Source organism: Melospiza melodia, chromosome Z, assembly GCF_035770615.1.
Source record: "Melospiza melodia melodia isolate bMelMel2 chromosome Z, bMelMel2.pri, whole genome shotgun sequence".
In the NCBI taxonomy this organism is placed as follows: Eukaryota; Metazoa; Chordata; class Aves; order Passeriformes; family Passerellidae; genus Melospiza; species Melospiza melodia.
This window is the reverse complement of record NC_086226.1, coordinates 50514400-50533885: the sequence shown is the minus strand read 5'-3', so window position 1 is coordinate 50533885 and position 19486 is coordinate 50514400. Positions and strand designations below refer to the sequence as shown.

The 19486-nt window shown below is 38.9% G+C and overlaps 1 protein-coding gene across 1 annotated transcript in view; it reads right to left on the bottom strand.

Annotated features, from left to right (window-relative positions):
* The window catches only part of SH3GL2 (SH3 domain containing GRB2 like 2, endophilin A1), an 88819-nt gene that overhangs the window by 9096 nt on the left and 60237 nt on the right, over nucleotides 1-19486 (bottom strand). Inside the window, exons 2-5 of the mRNA XM_063180936.1 lie at nucleotides 9953-10021; nucleotides 7672-7744; nucleotides 2961-3104; nucleotides 957-1090 (exon numbers count right to left, since the gene is read on the bottom strand). Coding sequence (XP_063037006.1) covers nucleotides 957-1090; nucleotides 2961-3104; nucleotides 7672-7744; nucleotides 9953-10021 — 420 coding nt within the window. The remainder of the gene's footprint in view (nucleotides 1-956; nucleotides 1091-2960; nucleotides 3105-7671; nucleotides 7745-9952; nucleotides 10022-19486) is intronic.

Sequence of the window (19486 nt, the reverse complement as noted above, 5' to 3'; positions counted from 1 at the left end):
GTTTGTTGTCTACTAATCCCTTCCCAGAGGAGAGAAATATGGAACAATGAAATACGTGGGTTTACATATCATTTAAGAAGCAGCAACCTAAATGACAGACCAAGACTAATAAAAGGCAACACAGAATGACAACTTCAATTGCCATCTCCATAAAGGATACATAGGTTTCTTGCTTTTTAACTCTGATGAGAATTACCTGTACACTGTTTTTTCACTAGATGTTCAGGAGACAATACTTGTAAAAGCCCAACTTATTACAATTTTGTCTGTGTAACAGCATTCAAAAACAAATCAACACAGGATTTATTTTTATCATTTCTACTAGATCACTACATTATCTTAATGCTATCTTATACTGAAGATTTCCTAGACTGTTATCTGACATAATGTTCATGTTCTTCTGTTTAGCAGCTGCCACGTTCAACTGGCCAGAAGTTAATGCTACCAGCATGACCATGATTACTTGAGGTGTTTAAGTTCTCTCAGAAGAATCAATTTATCATGCACTATAATATTTATAACTACCCATTTTCTAAATGATATCAAACAGTCCAAGATATCTTTCATCCACATACATTTAACAATATGAAAGCCTTACTGAGCTGAGAAGAGCAGCTACTCATGCACATTTGCCATACACTAGAAAATGGCATGTGAACATTGGTACATCTGTTTTGTGGAATGAGCTTTCAAATTGCAAGATTAGAGTACTGTGCTCTTGCCGGCATAAGACTGAAAAATTTGCCACCAAAAAATGTTCAAATTTTTATCTTTCCCTTTATAATGCATCATCAAGAGATACAGAATTGAAAGCAAAATTCAAGCCAAAAGAGACAAAAATCAGGTCATTTTCAAACCTGAATGCCCCATTTTAAGCAACACAACTAACAAAAATTCTAAACATATAGACAGTCCACACACTTGGCATTATTAAAATGCTGCATTGAGGGCAATACCTGTATTTCTCTCAGATCTTTATCATGGAGATTCTGAAGTGGATCAATGAAGTTTTGCTTCACTTCCATGTCTAAAGAGTCCTTGACTTCAGAAAGCTCCTTCATAGCTTCTCCCACATCAACAAGTGCTGGTCCTGAAATAAAAGATTCAGTCAAAATAAGTTCATTTCAAATCATCGTAGAATGAAACTGAGTCATGGAAACTTCATGGCAACTACAGTTAGTATTTCATTTTCGGTCTCAAATTTAGGAAAGACACAGAGGATGATGCACTACATGAAAGAGCAACATAGATTTTACACTCCTGCAGCCACCAGAGTTCACACCTTATAATACAGCTGAATTTGTGGTTCTATGATGTGCCAAGACAGGCTCCTCCACATCCCTTACTGTCCGTTCATTCCCCACTCTGTTGAAATAAATATGCTAGAACAGAGTTGTATTTATTTGGTGGTATCATCACCACACTGCATTAAAAAATAGCTTAATTCTAATCTAGGTCTCCCCATTTCTATCAGTAAGACTGGTGACAGTACCAAATGTAAGAATTCTTATAAATTTCACAAATTTTTTTTTAATGAAAGGTTTTTTGATGAGACTATAGACTTCATAGTACTTCTACACTTGAGAGGTCTGCTACACAGACCACTCAAGTGTAGGTGTATGAAGATCACAAACTTCAATAACTCTAACTGCCCTTTGACATTTCCTCCAACACTAACTTGAGGGCCACAAAAACTACCACTCTGTTTTACTTCTGCTCCATAAAAAGAAAAACAAGAAGATCAAACATACCTCCTGGTTTGAGGTATAGGTTAGGGAGAAAAAAAATAAAACCACTTTCAAAGAATGTGACGGGTCTGAAAACCAAAATGTGTGAGAAATCAGAAGCTTTGTTTCCCAAGCAGCAGATGCCAGCAATGCACTGCAAAATGAGAGAGCCTTCCAGATGGGGACAAAGAATGACAAATAGTCATAATAGTTGCTATTAGTTAGGAATGTGAAAATAGTTGTAGTATCTATTCTGCTGCATGGTAATGCAGTTGTCACAGAATATAAAGCAAGTTTCAGGAAGTAGATTATTTAGTTCTTCATTTTCCTTTTAAAAATTGTTTGAAATTTAATAAATGAGAGCCAACCAATTAAAAAAAAACAGTAGTATTTAGCACAAATCAAACTGCATCTGTCAAGCTTACTAGTGAATTACATAAAACAAGAAAGTACTTTTTCCATTCTGTATGTCTTTTTGTCAGGAAAACAATTTTATGATGGTTCAAATAGAGAAGAGGATTTCCACAGTCCTGTTTGAAGGTGTGTTGTCCTGTGTGTTTTCATGTAAAAATGGCCACAGAGAAGTCCACACAAACAAGACAGAAAGACAAAGTATGCTGTTGTAATGTCATCTTTTTATAATCAGAACTCTACTGCAGAACATAGTTTTAAGAGTCAATTTAACATCTGTAACCCAGACAGCTGCAAACACATTGGAGGGAGAAGCAGTAAACAGATAAGACAGAAGTGTTCATTAGTGCCTTAAAATGTGGAATTTGGTCAGAAAAAAAGGCCAAAGCGTATTAAAAATCTATTCATTTTTATTCCTTGCCTGCAATGATGACAGTAACAGTTGGTTTAACGATTCTGAGGACAAAAGCATTTGTTCTATATATGCATAGACAACAATAGAATTTCTGTACATGTACATATTTCAATCCAACACAGCCACAGTAAGTATCACAATTTATGACAGAGAGCTAAAGTCCATGGGTCAAAATGGAAACAATTTGACTTCCATTTATACAAAAAGTTTCTCTAGTCGAAATCCTCAAAAGATACTCAAAGCAGGCCTAGACCAACCTTAAAGGAAAAGCTGGATGAAGCAGAATTCTAAGGCTTCTTGCAGATGTTTTTCCTCTATAAGAGTGCAGCCCTTTTATAATGAAAGCTGTATGAAATTTTCCTACCGTTTTTATTGCGTTATAATGGAAAGGGAAGTAAACAAGTTACCAAAGTTGCATTCTTCACCAAGTTCTCGGCCAAACTTCAGCATTGCATCTGCCAGCAAGGCTTCTGCCTGAGGATAGCCTGGTCCCTTTTCCTGGCCTCGAATTTTTGACATAGTGTTGATCATGCTGAGTTTAGCTCTAGAAGCTGAATAAGGCAAGAGACAGAGGTTAGAAGCATGCAATCATTTACCTACACAGGCATAAATCCATTCTTGTGTTTAAGTTTATCTGAGCAACTTAAAACCTATTTTAAAGATACTGTGTAAGTTCAGGACTAAGCCCTGTTTTTCATAAATTATTTTTAGAGCAAAGGAATGAAATATTCTTGGTCAATACTGTTTTTATTTTTCTGGCAGATTAGAGAGGAGTCTCTGTCCTGAACTTCTAAGACAAAGCTTCCCTTGAAATGACTTGGACAGAAGAAAGCCCAGGAATACTCCCAAAATAGCATGTTTGACCTGTGACAGAGAAGAAAATCTTTACGATATCTCCAGATTAATCTTAATCTTAAAATCCCTAGGTACCAGATGGATACCAGATTGAGCCAGCCTTACCCTCAAGGAAAAGTCCAGACTAGTTACACTGAAGATTAAACTGTGGTACTCCCCATTTTTTAAATGTTTGAAAATTTTTTGGTTGTAGAACATTAAGGAAAGCCTATATCTCCAAACATTATATGCCACAACCTTTCCAACACTTTTTGCTTTTTATGGGGATTTAGGGAAATTCCTACTTCAATATGGTTTTTCAGCTGTACTTCATCTTGCATTTTATTTCAGACACACACCTGAAGAACAAATATTAAATGACACAACACAAATATTGCAATTGATGGAAACAAAGACAGCAAATATAAAAGAATTAATTTGTTTGCTGCTGTGCTCTAGTGAACTTTTGCAACTACACCATGTGAATGGCCTGAAGAGAGTGAATTGGTTAATGCCACTAGACTTCAAATTTGTCCAGCTAAATCCTACTACCAGCAATGCAGACTCAGAGCATGTTCCTAATCTACATTACTATGTGTGCTACTGGAGGGCAGCTATGAATTCTACCATTCTACCTTCCCCCTTGCAAACACTTGACTTTGTAAGGTGCTCTTAAAATTAGTTTTCCTGTCAACAAAACATTATTAGTTCACACTGCTCTTGTGCCGATTTCATTGGTCAAAACTCAGCCTTGCACAAGTCACTTCAGCAAAATGAAATATTAGCAGACTGGAGTCAACAAATGTTTTTCATAAATTTATTGTTAAAAGTGGATATCAAAAGAGAGATCTTGTTTCGGAGTAGGTTTCACTTTTCAGCCTTTGTATCTGTTCACACAGATACAAACATGGAAACACACAAAGGAAACTCAGGCAAGTCTCACAGTATTTATTTTCCCTGAAAACCAGCTATGAAAGGGCAACGTATTTTTAACATTTAGTAGTTACGGTTTTTTTAGTTTTCCCACTACCCTTGAGTGCCATCAGATTATGTTTTTCAACATCTGAATTTCTTCATGCCTTCTGTTTCTACCCACTACAAAACTACAGTCAGCAGACTTGCTGACTGTTCAATATAAGAAACTGCATTTTAATGAAGTTAAATGTCATTGAAATGATGGTGGCAATAAGAAAATACAGAAACACAAAAGAAAATAAGGCACAAAAAAAATTAGGGGAATAGAGGCAGCAAGCTGAATTAAATCACGAGCAAATGGAGTATTTTCATAAATTAAAGAAAGAAATATAAGAGGGAATATGAAAAAATGAAGTGGCTATATTTTGGACAGCAAGGTAAGAGTAGAAAGTAAAAGTTAGACAATGATGCATACTTCTTTAATTGATGTTTCAAAACAGCATGGACTAGCTGATCTGTAATATCACAGTACTATATTATCCAAGTGTTTTCCAGGCACGTGTTATTTATCAAGGAATGTGTTCTACATCTCAACTCCTCTTCTTCCTTCCAAACCCAGGCAAACTTTTAATTTTCTTTAAAATATTGCTGTTAAAGGAGGTTTTTTTTCCTATTTGTGGCTTGTTTTGTTGTCTTTTTAAAAATTTTTTAAATTAAATTCCCTCCCTTTTCCCAATGTAATATTCCTAATTTTTATGAAAATGGGCAAGCAAATGGGAAATACTAGAAAATGGCATGACCCATGTAAAAGGTAATACAATTGTAGGGAGGATTTAAAAGAGAAAAAAATTTATTTTATTGAAAAAATAAATTACAATTCTTCTCATTATAGGGAGCCCTTTTGCAACTGACATAAAACAATCTAAGACCAGGTGAATGCTGAAAAGGTTTAGTCCTCCTTTCTTCTTACCTGTGCAATGAACAAAATGATCTCATTATATAGGGACGAATGTGAATCTTCCCCCACCTTTTACAATGTTAACTTTTTGATTCTACTTGCATGTGCCAGAAGCAGACGAAGGGATATGGAGCTAGACTATGGAAACTATTCATTCATTCATCACTGCAAATTTAAAACTGCCTGAAGTGCCTGAAATCACACTCATAGCTACCTGCAGAAATTTGGCTCTCAGCTTTTACTGTGTGCCTGTTTCACAATTCACAGCAACCATAACCATTCAGATGTGTCAAGAAGGCAGTCAGAGAAGCACTAAACAGCCAAAGCTTATTATTCAATCTACGCAGTGTTGCTTAACAGCAATTTGACAGCAGTTAAAAATTTTATCACTATCCCCATAATGCTTGCCAATCCTGTTGCTTTTCCTGCAGAGTACATTACAATGAGTAATGAAGCTGTGGACTCAAGTCATAAACAGAATTTCATCTGCTGACATAAAAACTGTTCTGGTCATCATTATTTTCTATCTAGAAGTTCTTGAACTTGTAAATACCATTCCTCCTTTTTTTCTTTTTTCAATCCACTATCAAAATAATTATCATTATTATCAAAATAATTATCTTGCTGCATTATCAAAATAATCTCTTCTGTGGTCTAACATAAAAAAATCACCAATTAATCTGTAGTAGCAATAGCCCTTCAGCATACCACACTGGAGCTGAAACATTTCACAGCAGTTCAAATTTATTTCTAGCTACTAGGAATAAAATTTCTCAGTGTAAACATGTGTATTTTTTCTGTAGTTCCATGAAACTCTGAGATACTTATGGTACACAGAAGGCCTAATTTTACCTTCAGGGAAGTGGTCCCAGAACCAGCCTGACAGAGTTTGAGAAGTGTTTGTACAACACTCTCAGGCATATGGTATGACTCTTGGGGATGGTGCTGTGCAGGACCAGGACTCAATTATCCTTGAGGGTCCTTTCCCATTCTGCATATTCCGTGATTTATCACAGGCTAACTCCATTGACGTTAACAGTGATGCTGGCATTGACTTACACTAGTACTAAAACACTTTTGTTCCTAGATCACTACAGAAATCTCCGTAATATTCAATATAATTGTTTCCCTGTTTATTGCAGGTCCAGATCACCCCTTCCTGTAAGAAACCCCTGGCAAAAGAGGAACACGTAGTTCTGCATCACCCCAACTGAACCTGATCTTTCATCTCCCTATGGAAAAGACTCATTGGTTTCTATTTTGAGGGTTCAAATTAGACATGTCTGATAACACTTGATTTTCTGTCCTTTCCTCCAGTATGACATCAACAGCTCTTTTGCACCATCCCTTTTCTGTAATAAGGATGGGAATTGCCAGAGGACCAGAGGAAAAGTGGTACCTCTTCTTGTGCCATAAAGAAAGTTGCTTTGGAACTTTGCTTTTCCATGGTCTGCAAGGACTGCCTGGTCCTTTTCCTTCACATGGCAAATGACTGGGAAGGTAAAGGCAAGGGCTGCTTCATGCAGGCGCTCCCCACCATGCCTCCCCTGATCCCCAGGTGTGCGCTGTGCCGATGCCAGGGCTGCAGCTGCCTGTGCACAGATCTGTGTCAATGCCAGGGCTCCAGTTGCCCTTGCACAGAGCTGTGTCAATGCCAGGGCTCCAGTTGCCCTTGCACAGAGCTGTGTCAATGCCAGGGCTGCAGCTGCCCCTGCACAGATCTGTGTCAATGCCAGGGCTGCAGTTGCCCTTGCACAGATCTGTGTCAATGCCAGGGCTCCAGTTGCCCTTGCACAGAGCTGTGTCAATGCCAGGGCTGCAGCTGCCCCTGCACAGATCTGTGTCAATGCCAGGGCTGCAGTTGCCCTTGCACAGAGCTGTGTCAATGCCAGGGCTGCAGCTGCCCCTGCACAGATCTGTGTCAATGCCAGGGCTCCAGTTGCCCTTGCACAGATCTGTGTCAATGCCAGGGCTCCAGTTGCTCTTGCACAGAGCTGTGTCAATGCCAGGGCTGCAGCTGCCCCTGCACAGATCTGTGTCAATGCCAGGGCTGCAGCTGCCCCAGCTGCCCCTGCCCTGCTGCCCTGGGCAGCCACAGTCATCCCCAGCTTCAGGGCAGGCCCCACGCTCACAGTGCTGACACGCTGGCTCCTACAAGCGAGCACACCTGGTTCGTGGGCATGGGCTGCCCACTCACCTAGAGAAAGAAGGCTCAGGAGGGAAACAAAGCTTTCCAAAGCCAGTCTCCATTCTCTCCTAACATAGAGGCTTGTACTCGTCTCCGTTGTTTACTTCACTGTAACTTCGCCAATTTTGCACCAGTGAGGATGAGATCTGTCAGACTTTATACCAGTAAAAAAAAGTGTTTTCAAGAAGTGGTGCAAAACTGTAAAATTGTGAAATTAGGTTACCTGGATTTGGCTGAAGATACTCTATTGTCTTTGCCATTATTTCCACAACTGCCCTGCTGGTAACATCCACTTTCTAGAGGACAGAGGGTTAAACAAAAAGAAAAATGGAAGTTAGACAAAAGGAAGAAGTTTTTCTCTCATTTTGTTCTTATAGATTTTTTTAACTCTCTTATAATTTTATTTTTATGTTCTTCAGAACAGCCCTGGTACCAGAACAGCCCTGGAACCAGAACCTGGAACCAGGTGGTAATACCTGGAAAACTACTAAAGTATGAGTCCACCATTTCAGTTTATAGCAGGTCCATGCTCAAGTAAGTCCACTCAGAATGGGTTAGGAATTTGATACGTTGTACAGTTATTGATACATTTGATTACTGTACAGGGCTAATTCTTTATATCACCATGGGAACAATTCACAATAGGGAAAATTTCTTGAACAGTCACAGACAGCTTTTTGGAGAGCTGTCTATCTTTGATCCCCTAAAAACTGGCAAAATGAGAGGAAAGCAGAAGTCACTCAAAACCAACCACTAACAATAAAATGTGCTGTATACCTCTTCCAGAGCAACATCTGATCAAACTGGGGTAAGGAAGACTAGATATCACTCAGTTCCCAGCTTCAAGAAACCTATCAGCATGAATGCACTGACCATTTATTTCTCCCTGGCTGATTCTCATATTTAGAATTTTAAAAAACTTAAAGCTGAATAGCATTACTTTCTTCTACATTCTTTTGTAGTAAGAAGTCTTCCTTTCTTAGGAAGCAGCCCCTGTCCAGATCCTAGACTGAATGTAGCAAAGTATACAACTATTCTTACTCTCAGAATCAGGCCTCGGAGAAAAAATGCTGCTTTGGCAGATTGGGGGATCCCCATAATGTCCTACACTCTGTATTTATGAGGACACATTGCATTTCTCTGCAGGGTAGCTTGTGTCCCACAGAGTGAACTCCTTTATCATAATGGCAAGTTCCTATTTTAAAAAAGAACACCTGAGATAGGCTGGTTGCATTGTGCTGTCATTATGTCCTTCCTGTTTCCTGTTGCCATTGCCATCTGTCGGGTCCTGCTCTATCCTTTACACCGAGAAGCAGGAGAGGTCTGCCAGGCATAGGTGAATAAATAGCTGAACTGCCTGGCAGGGAACTCAGAAATGGCCAGGAGGCTGCAGAGGATGGTGGGGGCAAGGGAACAGAAGGCCAGGGACATGCAGAGGATCATGTCCACTACCTGCAGAAAAGCTGGCAGTGGACACAGGGCCAGGTGGGCAGCGTGGGGGCAACCGATAGATTTGCTCCATAACTTCCACAGCTTTCAGTGCTCCTGTCTCCTGGGCTGCCAACCCATCCTGCCCACAAGCATGATGTGGGACCCACACCTGGCTGTTGCAATGTCCAATTTATCCCAGTTTTCTGAACCCTTGGTAACATTTTCTGGTAGGAATGCCTATACTGGTTACCCACTTAAACAGAAGCTGAGAGCAAGAAACCAGCTCTGTGCTTTCTTAGTAAGAAATACAAAGTGTATGCCCTTTATTTTCCATCCAAGATTTTTTCTCCACCTCATATAAATGTACAGATAAATAGCTTATTTTTCGCTTAATCAGAGTTACATATCAGATACATATGTTACAAATCTCCTAGCCCAAGCTTTTATTACAAGATTTGATAGTACCTTTGAAAGCTGAAGCCTGAAAAAATGCTGCCCCTACTGATCCTTTCAGGTGAAATACTATCACTGCCACACACAGCTGTGGATTTTTTTCTTTTTTTTTCCTTTCGCAGAGACACTCAGTGCTATCAGTGCCAGCCTCACCAAACACCCTGTTAGAGTGTTAGAACAACCCTGTTAGAGGGTTCTTCCCCACGTACCTGAAGCACATTGCCAGTGGAGACTGCCTAGCAGGACCCCTGAACCTGTGAATGAATACCTCCATGCCATTGCCATGCCTAGAGCCTTGAATTACCAGCACCCTTCCCCACTGAAATGGCTGTCTTGTAGACTGACTCTGTTTTCAGAGATCCTCTACAGAGGTTTAAATGCAGCTAATTTGTAGATGACTTCAGCCCCAGTCTCTGAATGAGGAATTTGCATTATAGAGTGCCACATATTACATATCCCTTGGTTAGAAAACAAAAATAAATAGAAAACTGACAACACAGTCCTGCTGAGCTAAGTGTTTCAAAATTCTCTGAGTGATTCCAGGACCAAAACCTTTCAAATTCCTGTCCTAGAAAGAAAAATGCATGGTAATAATGAATATATGCTGTATTTTGACTTACCCTTTCCATTTCTTTGAAATCATCATCTAGTTTTGTTCCTTCCGCACCTCCTACTTTTTCACTCACTTTCTGTAATTAAAAAAAAGAACAACAGATTCAGCAACAACTGAGAAAAATTCAGCTACAATATTTCCTTGTAGAAATGCAAGGGGTTTTTCTTCTGTTAAGTCAGTACAACAGTAAAACTTATTACTCCTTCTGAAAAACTTATTTCCAACACACTCCAAAGTGAAACATTCAGAAATAATGTATTACTGCTTAAGCCTCAGAGACCCAGTCTTTGACCAAGGATAGAAGCCACACCTAAGCACAAAGCACAAAGTGGCTCTGGTCATCCAGAAAGCAAGATGCACCCATGCCTGAGAACTTTGGATATTGACTCACCCTGAAGCAGATCTCCAGTAAAAATCAAGAGTTTATATATAAACTTGACAGACAGAGAGACAGGAAGATTGATTAAAAAAACCCCTATATTCATTCCATGAAAGAGCCTGAGTATTATGTTATACATAAAATACACAACTCACTTATCTAGATAGAAAGAAATAAAGGGAACTCTGTTAGTATGACTTTAACAAATGCTCTGTTTTTTTTTTACAAAATATTACGTTTGAAAACTAATTGGAAAATGGAATAGTGTTACTGTTTCGTCTCCCTAATACAATGTAATACATTGAACTATGTTTCCTTTTACAGTCAGTAACATTGACAATAACAGACTTGAAGAGTAACTGCTCTACAGGACCATTCAAAGTGGATTTTAACAATTGCATTGTCAGTCACAAAGTCTTTTACTACTATACTCCCTCAAGGAAATCAGGTGCATATGATTCAATGAATGTATTAAACTTTCACTAGGATGGTATTTGTCATAAGAAATTAATCACTATATAAGTTATTAATTACTGATTTCAGTGAAGTGATTCCAATAATAAACAAGAAGAAAGAAAATAACAATTTTACTTTTCCCCTTTTGGTTTGGACTACTGTGGTAAGTCCTCTATTTTATTTTTTTAGTATAAAGAGGAGGAATACCCACAGTCACTCACATGCCATTAGTAAAATCCAGACATCTGTATGATTTTAAATTCACTTCAGTTCACTACAACTAAGCTGCAAGTGCATCATGGCCAAGCACTTACTAATGCAGGCTGTAATTATCTGTGCAATAGGAAATAGCTATCAGCTCTGTTTGTTTTCTGTCAGCATCTCACAAATTAGTAGCCAAAATGGTGCATTAATGAAACAACAATACTATGACAAAAACAAGGAACTGTATTTCCCAGTATTTCCTGTACAAAAGAGATGTGCAAAATCATACAGACAGCCTCTTATCAATAATCTGAATATGAATGAATTTGTGTGGTCTGTATCACTAAACTTGTGATCTACAGAGATAAGTGAAGTGCCACAACAGAATCAAACACAGAACTGTTAGGAGTAGTGGACAAGGGATAGTTTCAGTTTTAAAAGATTTATTAATTAGTTTCATGAATGAATCTTCTGCAAATGGATATCCTACTACAGATAATATGGCTAAATCTGCACAGAAGCTTCCTACTATAAAGATTTCACATCCCAGAAAATAACAGTATGCTTATATGCTAGCACTTAAATATTTAAAATAGATTTTTCATATCTGTAGTTCAACTCCAAGGCAACAAAGTACTCAAAAGGAATTAATCTCCCAGCCCTTTTGAGCTGTAGCTCTACATTTCATCATTTTGAAATATTTTCATGGTTGATGAGAATTTGCAAAGACGTGTCTTTTTATTCCCACAGATGCCCTAAATATCCTAATTCACATCTATCAACCAGAGCAATTGCTCCTTTCTTTCACATTCATCACTACTCCAGCTGAGAATTGTATGACACTCTTAAAAGCACAGCCCAGCAGTCTTCTGGAGTGGTCACTACATAGTCAAAAAGGCAGGTCAGCCCTCTCTTCTAGACTTCCTTTCAGTTTTTGCTAACCTTGTCAATATTAGGCTCGAAGTTACTATTCAGAGTCACTCATTTAGGGTAGCTAAAAACACTATGTGCTAAGCAGAAAATTAATTTGTAAAGCTCTGTGACTAGTACTGTTACAAATGGTTGAGTCAAAGGAGAGAGAAATATGAGCTGTTAAGTCTTCAGCCTTTCTGGGGCTGGGAGTGTCTTCTCTCAGGGTAGTTACATCACATACCCTCAAGGAACCGTGCTCAACTCCATTGTGCAGACAAACCTCTGTTTTGGAGAAGCACTGACAGACCTCAGGAAAAAAAACACTTGAACCAAAATCCCACTTAAAATGTAAGTACTGTTTGGTTTTGATTTTTTTTAATTTTTCCTTGAAGACCACAGTTACTCAAGCAGTCAGAGATGAGAACTCTAATTAAGAATTCAGATTTAAGGATAAAATAAAACCCTCAACAGTTCTTTCCCCTTGGGTCAGAAGGGAATAATCTGCTCAAAAGAGGGTACCACACCTCCTTTTCAAGGCCAAAATCAGAAGATGTCAGGTAGGACCTTTGAGTCTGAGAAAGGCATTTGCAATAGGGCCCACATCTATGCCATTGTAGTACTATTGACTAAATTTGGAGATATTTTTCAGCCTGTTTATATTCATCCTCCAAATCAATTGTTAAAGCATTTCACTCAGACTACCCCTCCATCAGTATCTAAGTTTGTCAGATCTGATTATCATAGGTCATGAACCCATGCCAGCTCCCATCAGCTCAGGATCTGCTCTCATGCCAAAGATTTAAGAAGCTCTCAGGAACATCATCAGCTAACAGCTACAGCTACCCAGAAACTGAAAGGCTCCCTGGCCATGTCATTTTAAGGCATCAACATTTTGATTCTTTCTTTACAACAGATCTAAAATTGGGCTTTTTAAAGGAACAAGGAGATATCCTGAAAACATTTCTATGAATCAAGAATATACAGACTTCTTCTACCCTTAATAATGTCATGTGTTACTGTTGGTATCTTCATACTATATTTGACTGAAAACCAGTGCTATACAGTCTCTTGGAGTAAATTCCAATTTTATAACAATCATATTTCCACCCAGGTAGAACACGAATTTCACATCTTCTGATCAGAATGGTTTCAGTGGGAACAAAAAAATTGGTATGACTCTTACACTTAGGGGAAAAAATAAACTTTTTTTCCCCTGGCAGTTAATATTAAGAACACAGATTTTGGTAAATGTTTACAGGAGCTGGAACATAAGCCACAGCAACAGGAATGAGGTTTGGTAGATGGATTTCATGTGAAACAACAAAACTTGTTAAGTCATAGTTATGAAGCCATTTGTTCCATTTTTCATGCATTTGTGCAAATAACCCTTTTTTTCTTTTTTGATGTATTGCTGTGTTACGATGCCATATGTCAAGGGACAAAAGAATGCTTGAACAGTCACTATGAATATCTTGAAAATTCCAGTAAACTTTTATAGAATACAGGGATGATCACTTAATAGCTCATGCAGCAGTCCTCTAAAGGTCTTTGATGCTGTCATCTCTCACTGTTCACAAAATATTAATATAAATCAAACATGCATTATACAACTGTTCCAGGACACTGAATTGTACCAAGGTTCTGAACAATTCACAGGTCAAAGACCCGCTACCAGAAAGTCCTGAAGACTATGACATGACACTACCCAAACTTGAAAATGCAGTAAGACCTGCATTAAACTGCCCTCTAGTCACCTGAGTTTGCAGCTCAACTAATTTAATGGCATACTAGTTTGGCAGCAAGTGTAGGTAGCAGCTTTGTCTCTACAGATGAAGGGAAAGCAGTTTAAAATAGATTACCAACACAATACACTGCATTTCCATATGATGCAAACTGAATGCCCCGTTCACAAAGTGGTCATACCACAGTACTACTGAAAAGTAACAGTCTCCTTATTCCATGCATTTCTAACTCCAAATACATATCCACAGCACAATTTTCTATTCCTCAAAGGAAGGCTGTTGACAGCAGAGTTCTACCAAATTGTCACACAGTGGACAGGCTGGTAGAAAGAAAATTTTTATTAATATGAAAGCAATGGGAGAAAGATTATTAAATGAAGCTTACAAATTCACAATGGAAAATGAAAATGCCCTCTGTAGTTCATGCTCATTAAGTTCAAGTCACCCTATTGCTTTCTCATTCCTGATTGCTCTGTATTTTTCCACAGGTTTCTACAGTTCTTCTATGCTGTTTTTGCCATTTTGAGTTTTTTCTTTCACAATAAGGAAGCACAGTGACAGAATTATCTTCAGGTTTGTTAAAAATTTTCAGATCAGCTTTAAAATGCTGTGATGCTTTGTAAGCTTTTCAAAGACAAGGAAGAAGTACACATTTCAATGGAAGAGGTCTGTCTATATATGGTGATGGTTTTCCAACACTTCAGGCTCTTCAGGAGAAAGTATTTGAAAAGAAACATATCTATTTTTCAAAAAGCACAGTCTTCTAACCAAGACTTTTTTTTTTTTTTTTTTTTTTTTTTTTAATTCTGTCCACACACTAGAGTAAGAAAAAAACTGCCACCTGCAGGCTAATTTTTGTGTCTGGCTGATCCTGCACTGTTTGGCATTTATGGTATCAGAATTTACTACCACAGAAAACAAGTGACATCTGAAATTTAGATTAATGATCATGGCCCTGGTTCTCTGTGGATTATGAAACATCTCATGGCACATTCTCAGCAATAACAGTCAGCAAGAGAGGAGCTCTTCTGCTTATTCAGATAAAATAGAATAGGAACTGTAAGAAAAACCCACCACAAAGGTATATGTAAATTAGCTGCATTTTAGACTTCTTCTTTTTCAATTGGCATCAATATATAGAATAAAAAATGACTTTTCCAGATCAGTATGGAGATACTTTATCTCAGAAACATTAAGAGGCCATAGAAAACATTAGTATTGATTCACAGCACCTTATCATATACTGAAAATAATTTCAGCAGATGTAGAGCAATCTCACTCAATTTTTCCAGAATAACCATCTAGATAAGGTAGTCCTCATTTACAAGCCAAATGACCCAGTATCATGAGTTTTGGAAAGCTTCAGGAAACTCAACAAATGTGATAAATCTCACAAGAAGCCAGAAGTGTTTGATAAGCCTTACATCCATACAGTAGTTATTTGTTAGCAAAATTGAGCAAACCCCACACTTCCATTAAATGCATCAGATTTCACAAGGAAAGCTTGTTACACTCAGCATTGCATTTTACATTATTTGAATTTTATTCTATTCTTCTTTTAAATATGTAAACAACTTGTGCGAAATAGAGACTGTCAATAAAAGACAACATGAGAATATAAAAAAGCCACCTTAGTTGTAAAATGAAAATAAGATCCAAATTTTACATACATTGGAGTTACAGTAATGCCCATTTACATTTAATTAGTGAATTTCTCTTCTTCAGCTGTAGAGCCACAATGGAAGGCCACCATGCCAGCTGGAGCTCAGCGCCAGAAGATCCTTCCCATACGGAACTGAGGAGCATAGTGACACCACTACTATCACAGAAGCTGTAAAGGGCCATGAAGTCAGCGTGAAAAGGAAAAATAAAAAATCTTACAGAACTAAGAATCTCCAGAGAACCTAATTTTTTACGTTCTGTTTCCACTGAGACTCTGATTATGCCACTAAGGCTTTGTTTTCTCCATGGCAAAATGAAGAAATGCACTTGCAAAGCACATGGTAAAATAGTTAGCATTAATTTACACCTGCTACTGCTTGCCATCAGCAGCATATCTAGCAGAAATGTTCGTGATGTATTTTAGGTAAGCATCTGCCAGACAAGCCTGAGATTATATTTTCTTTTCCCCTTCTGTCACTCAGTAGATATATTTAATCAGGGAATAATATACTCTGTCCCCTGATGGCACTGAAATCACTTTCTTCCTGCTAGAAAATTTTTGTTTGCTGGCCTGTTCTACCACAACACCAAACTAGCCACAGGCTGGCTAGCTTTATTCACCCTTAAACGTTCCCTCGACTCTGCTGTTGGATTCAGAGTGTGAACAATAAAGTGTGCTATTCAAAGACCAGGAAGTAAACTGAGTTTTAGAAACTCAAGCAGGGAAGGCTATGACTGGATTCTAAAAGGCTTGCCTTCTTCTCTCACAAAGCATCGTCTAAATACCCTTTATATATACCCACAATAGCTTGGCCTTGCTAGTCCTCACAGCTGCTAGTAGTAGGGCCCACGGCCCTGTTTATGAGTTCCACTAACACTCTGAAGGCAGGTCAGAAAGCCAGGGAAATTGGCTCTAGATGGGACATACGTAAGACACAAGAACTGCCAGTGTGAAAGACAGGCCATTGCTAAAGCCTGTCAAGCCATGAATGAAACTCCTTGTGGGACAGGCTGTCCAGCGATGCCAGTGTGCAGCAAAAGAAAATATCTCAGCCAAACTATTTCTCCTTAAGAAGGACACACAAAGGTAAGGATCCCAACCTCCAGCATTGCCACATGGTAAGAAAAATGCATTGTGAACCTGTCCCATGTTCTTACTCCTTTCATTTAGATTCAATCTCTTTTTTGATTTTTCATCTTCAGCCAGAGTATTCCAAGGAGAGGGACGAGGGTGGCTAGAGCAATCATTTCTTCAATCTGATCAAGCCTTTTGCTTTCCAAATACTACCAAGGACCATACTGCAGAATTTCTGCAACTCCAGCAATGCAGGGGAAGTCATTTGCATTCAGCGCTAGTGCACCATATGAAAGTATGCCGCAAGCTTCTGCACTGACAGGAGTTACTGCAGAGACTCTGCTGCAATGCTGCTGCTGCATCACACTGGAGGCTGTCCTCTGGCAAGTGAAATAAAACAGGCTGAGGGCAGGGAAGGAACTGCTGGGGAAGTACTGGTGCAGTACTGCTCAGTGCTGTATCTCTGTAAGGGAAGCTCCTGTCCAGAGGCACCCACACCTCGACAGATGAGGAAGGTACTACCCTACGGCTGACAAAAATTGAAATCAGTGTTATGCATTCCAGTGACAGAAGTGGGCTGATAGCAGAGACACTGCAATGATAACAGAATTAATTTCACAAATTTAAACTCATTACTGAAGTCTTGCCTGTTTACCAAACACACACTTCAGGAGACTGGCTCTCTGCAAAGTTTAAGTTCAGCCAGAAAGCTGGTCACAACCCCAGCACCTCAGAAGTTTAGAGTGGCCTTGGGAGCTGACAAAGAGAAGCTGGCAGAAGCTCAAAAGCTGACAGAGAGCTGAAGACAGTCAGAACACTGTGTGCTTTTTTCAACACCCTCTGTGCCCAGAAGGACACCGGTATGAAAAAAGGAAGAAATTGGTATTTAAAAGGTGGCTGTGTTAGCTGGAAAACATGCCAATATCTGCTTTTTTGCAGTACAGGAAAGAAGCAGAGAATCTATTCCTACATGACATCTCTACTTCCAATGACAACAGTACTATGATTCTGTCAGTCCTTATAGTGAATATGTGGGCAATAAAATGCCCACAAGTTTTTTACTTTTGTGTAAAGAGACCTGGATTCAGACCCACATTTCTTACATCAGCAGTGGAAGCCCTGCCCTACATTGCACTGCCACAAAGAAAGAAGACACCTGTGCTATATTTCTCAGAGTGCCAAAAAAATTTTGGTAGCTGCCTATTTTTTGATGTAAGCAGCTCATTCCACTGAGTGGTGATAAGGAAATTCTAAGAGAGGGGCAAAGTCCAAACCCACTAAAAATTTCTGAAGTTCTCATGTCTCTTTCTTAGAAAAGTACACAGCACTGGCTTTCTTATCTGGAATGCCACCAGTTGCCAGCTCCTGACCTATCATGCTCTATTATCATGTGTAAATGGGATTTGTATTTGAAAGAGTGTACACCTTAAAATGACATATTCACTCAAACTTCCATACCTCTGTCATGTCTCTAAAGCAATATTTAGGGCAGATGAGTGGCACATGTACAGTATGACAATATATGGAGTGGAAAAAGAGAGGAAAAGAACACAAAACAGATATCCATCCAGTTAGCATCCTAATCTGGAGCATGTTTATGGATCATGATCCATCCTAGCTAAACTACTCACATTAACATGTTTCATTCATCCATGTAGCTTCTAAATTCAGCAGGAGCAATGATCTCTACCATCCCACTGCTTCACTTGGCACATGCTTTACCACAAAGTAGACACAATCTGGGCACAGGTGACAGGAAATTTAAATAATCCCATGGTTTGTTAAGCTATGTCACCAGACTGCTTGTCCTCACCTTTTCCATTTTAGCACAAAACTGTGTTTCCTGCAGCAGTGGTTTAAGCTGCCAGCTGGGAGGCTGAGCTCATACTCACTCTTCATGAAGGATGTTTACTCTTGGCTACTGATCCAGCAGATTTACATGTGCTAGACATCAGCTTTGAAAAACACTGGAGTATTTCACAGGCAGGGAAAATCAGTCATAGCAGGTAAAGAGTGCTAGGGTACAGTATACAGCTTCTTAAAATCTCCACAATACAGAGTCCAAGTATTTGATCAGCATTATGCAAGCAGTGATGAAACAATATTGATTGGTCAAGCAGACATGACTTTGTTAGGCAAATCAACAGCCCATTATTCTAGAGTGTTAAAGCTTTGTAATTTTTCTCTCAATAAAAGAATGAATTAAAGTCTAGCAGAAATAAATAGGGCATAACCTGGCCAAAAAAAAAAGAGGAAGAGGAAGAGGAAGAGGAAGAGGAAGAGGAAGAGGAAGAGGAAGAGGAAGAGGAAGAGGAAGAGGAAGAGGAAGAGGAAGAGGAAGAGGAAGAGGAAGAGGAAGAGGAAGAGGAAGAGAGCAGGCAAAATAACAGAATGAGAAATTCACAGCAACCAAATTTAGGGCATATTTTACACCACCATATAATGTATATTAGTCTACATGCCTTCTGCTGGGTGAAAGCTAGCCTAGTCTTTAACATCTGGAAATGTGAGAATGCAGGGAACATTCAGAAGCTGCTGGAGGATAAGAGAACATGGCTCAAATATGATTCATCAATTTAGCAGCCATACAAACTCTGCCATTGTGAAGTTGCTCCTGCTACATTTGGAAAAGAGTTTGTTGGAAACTCTCACTGAATTAATTTTTATCTATCTAGGAGAAGATATTAAAAGAAGTTTGTGAGGAAAAACCTGTCCGTAATCTGTTGCTAGTACTGATGTGCATTTTATTTCTGGTTTTCCCATTGCCACTACATCTAAAAGGCAGTCTACACAGCTCAGCAAAGTGCCAGTCCAAACTATTTTCCTATGTTGCTGGCAGGCAGTGTTGATAGCTTATTAACTACATACTTAACAAGCCAAACCCACCCAACACTTTCAGTTTGATAGCGGCACATTTAGAAATTGCTGAGATCTGCTTTAAGCTCTGTTGTTGTTTTTTTTTACAGGAGCACTATTTAAATTAAACTGAATGCATTCCCATTAAACTGCTGTCCTCTGTCTCAACTCACCATGTAAGAACAGTATATCCCAAAGCACTGGCCTATTCTTGGGGCTGGAGAGCACCACAATTTAACAGTAAAGCTCTGTGAG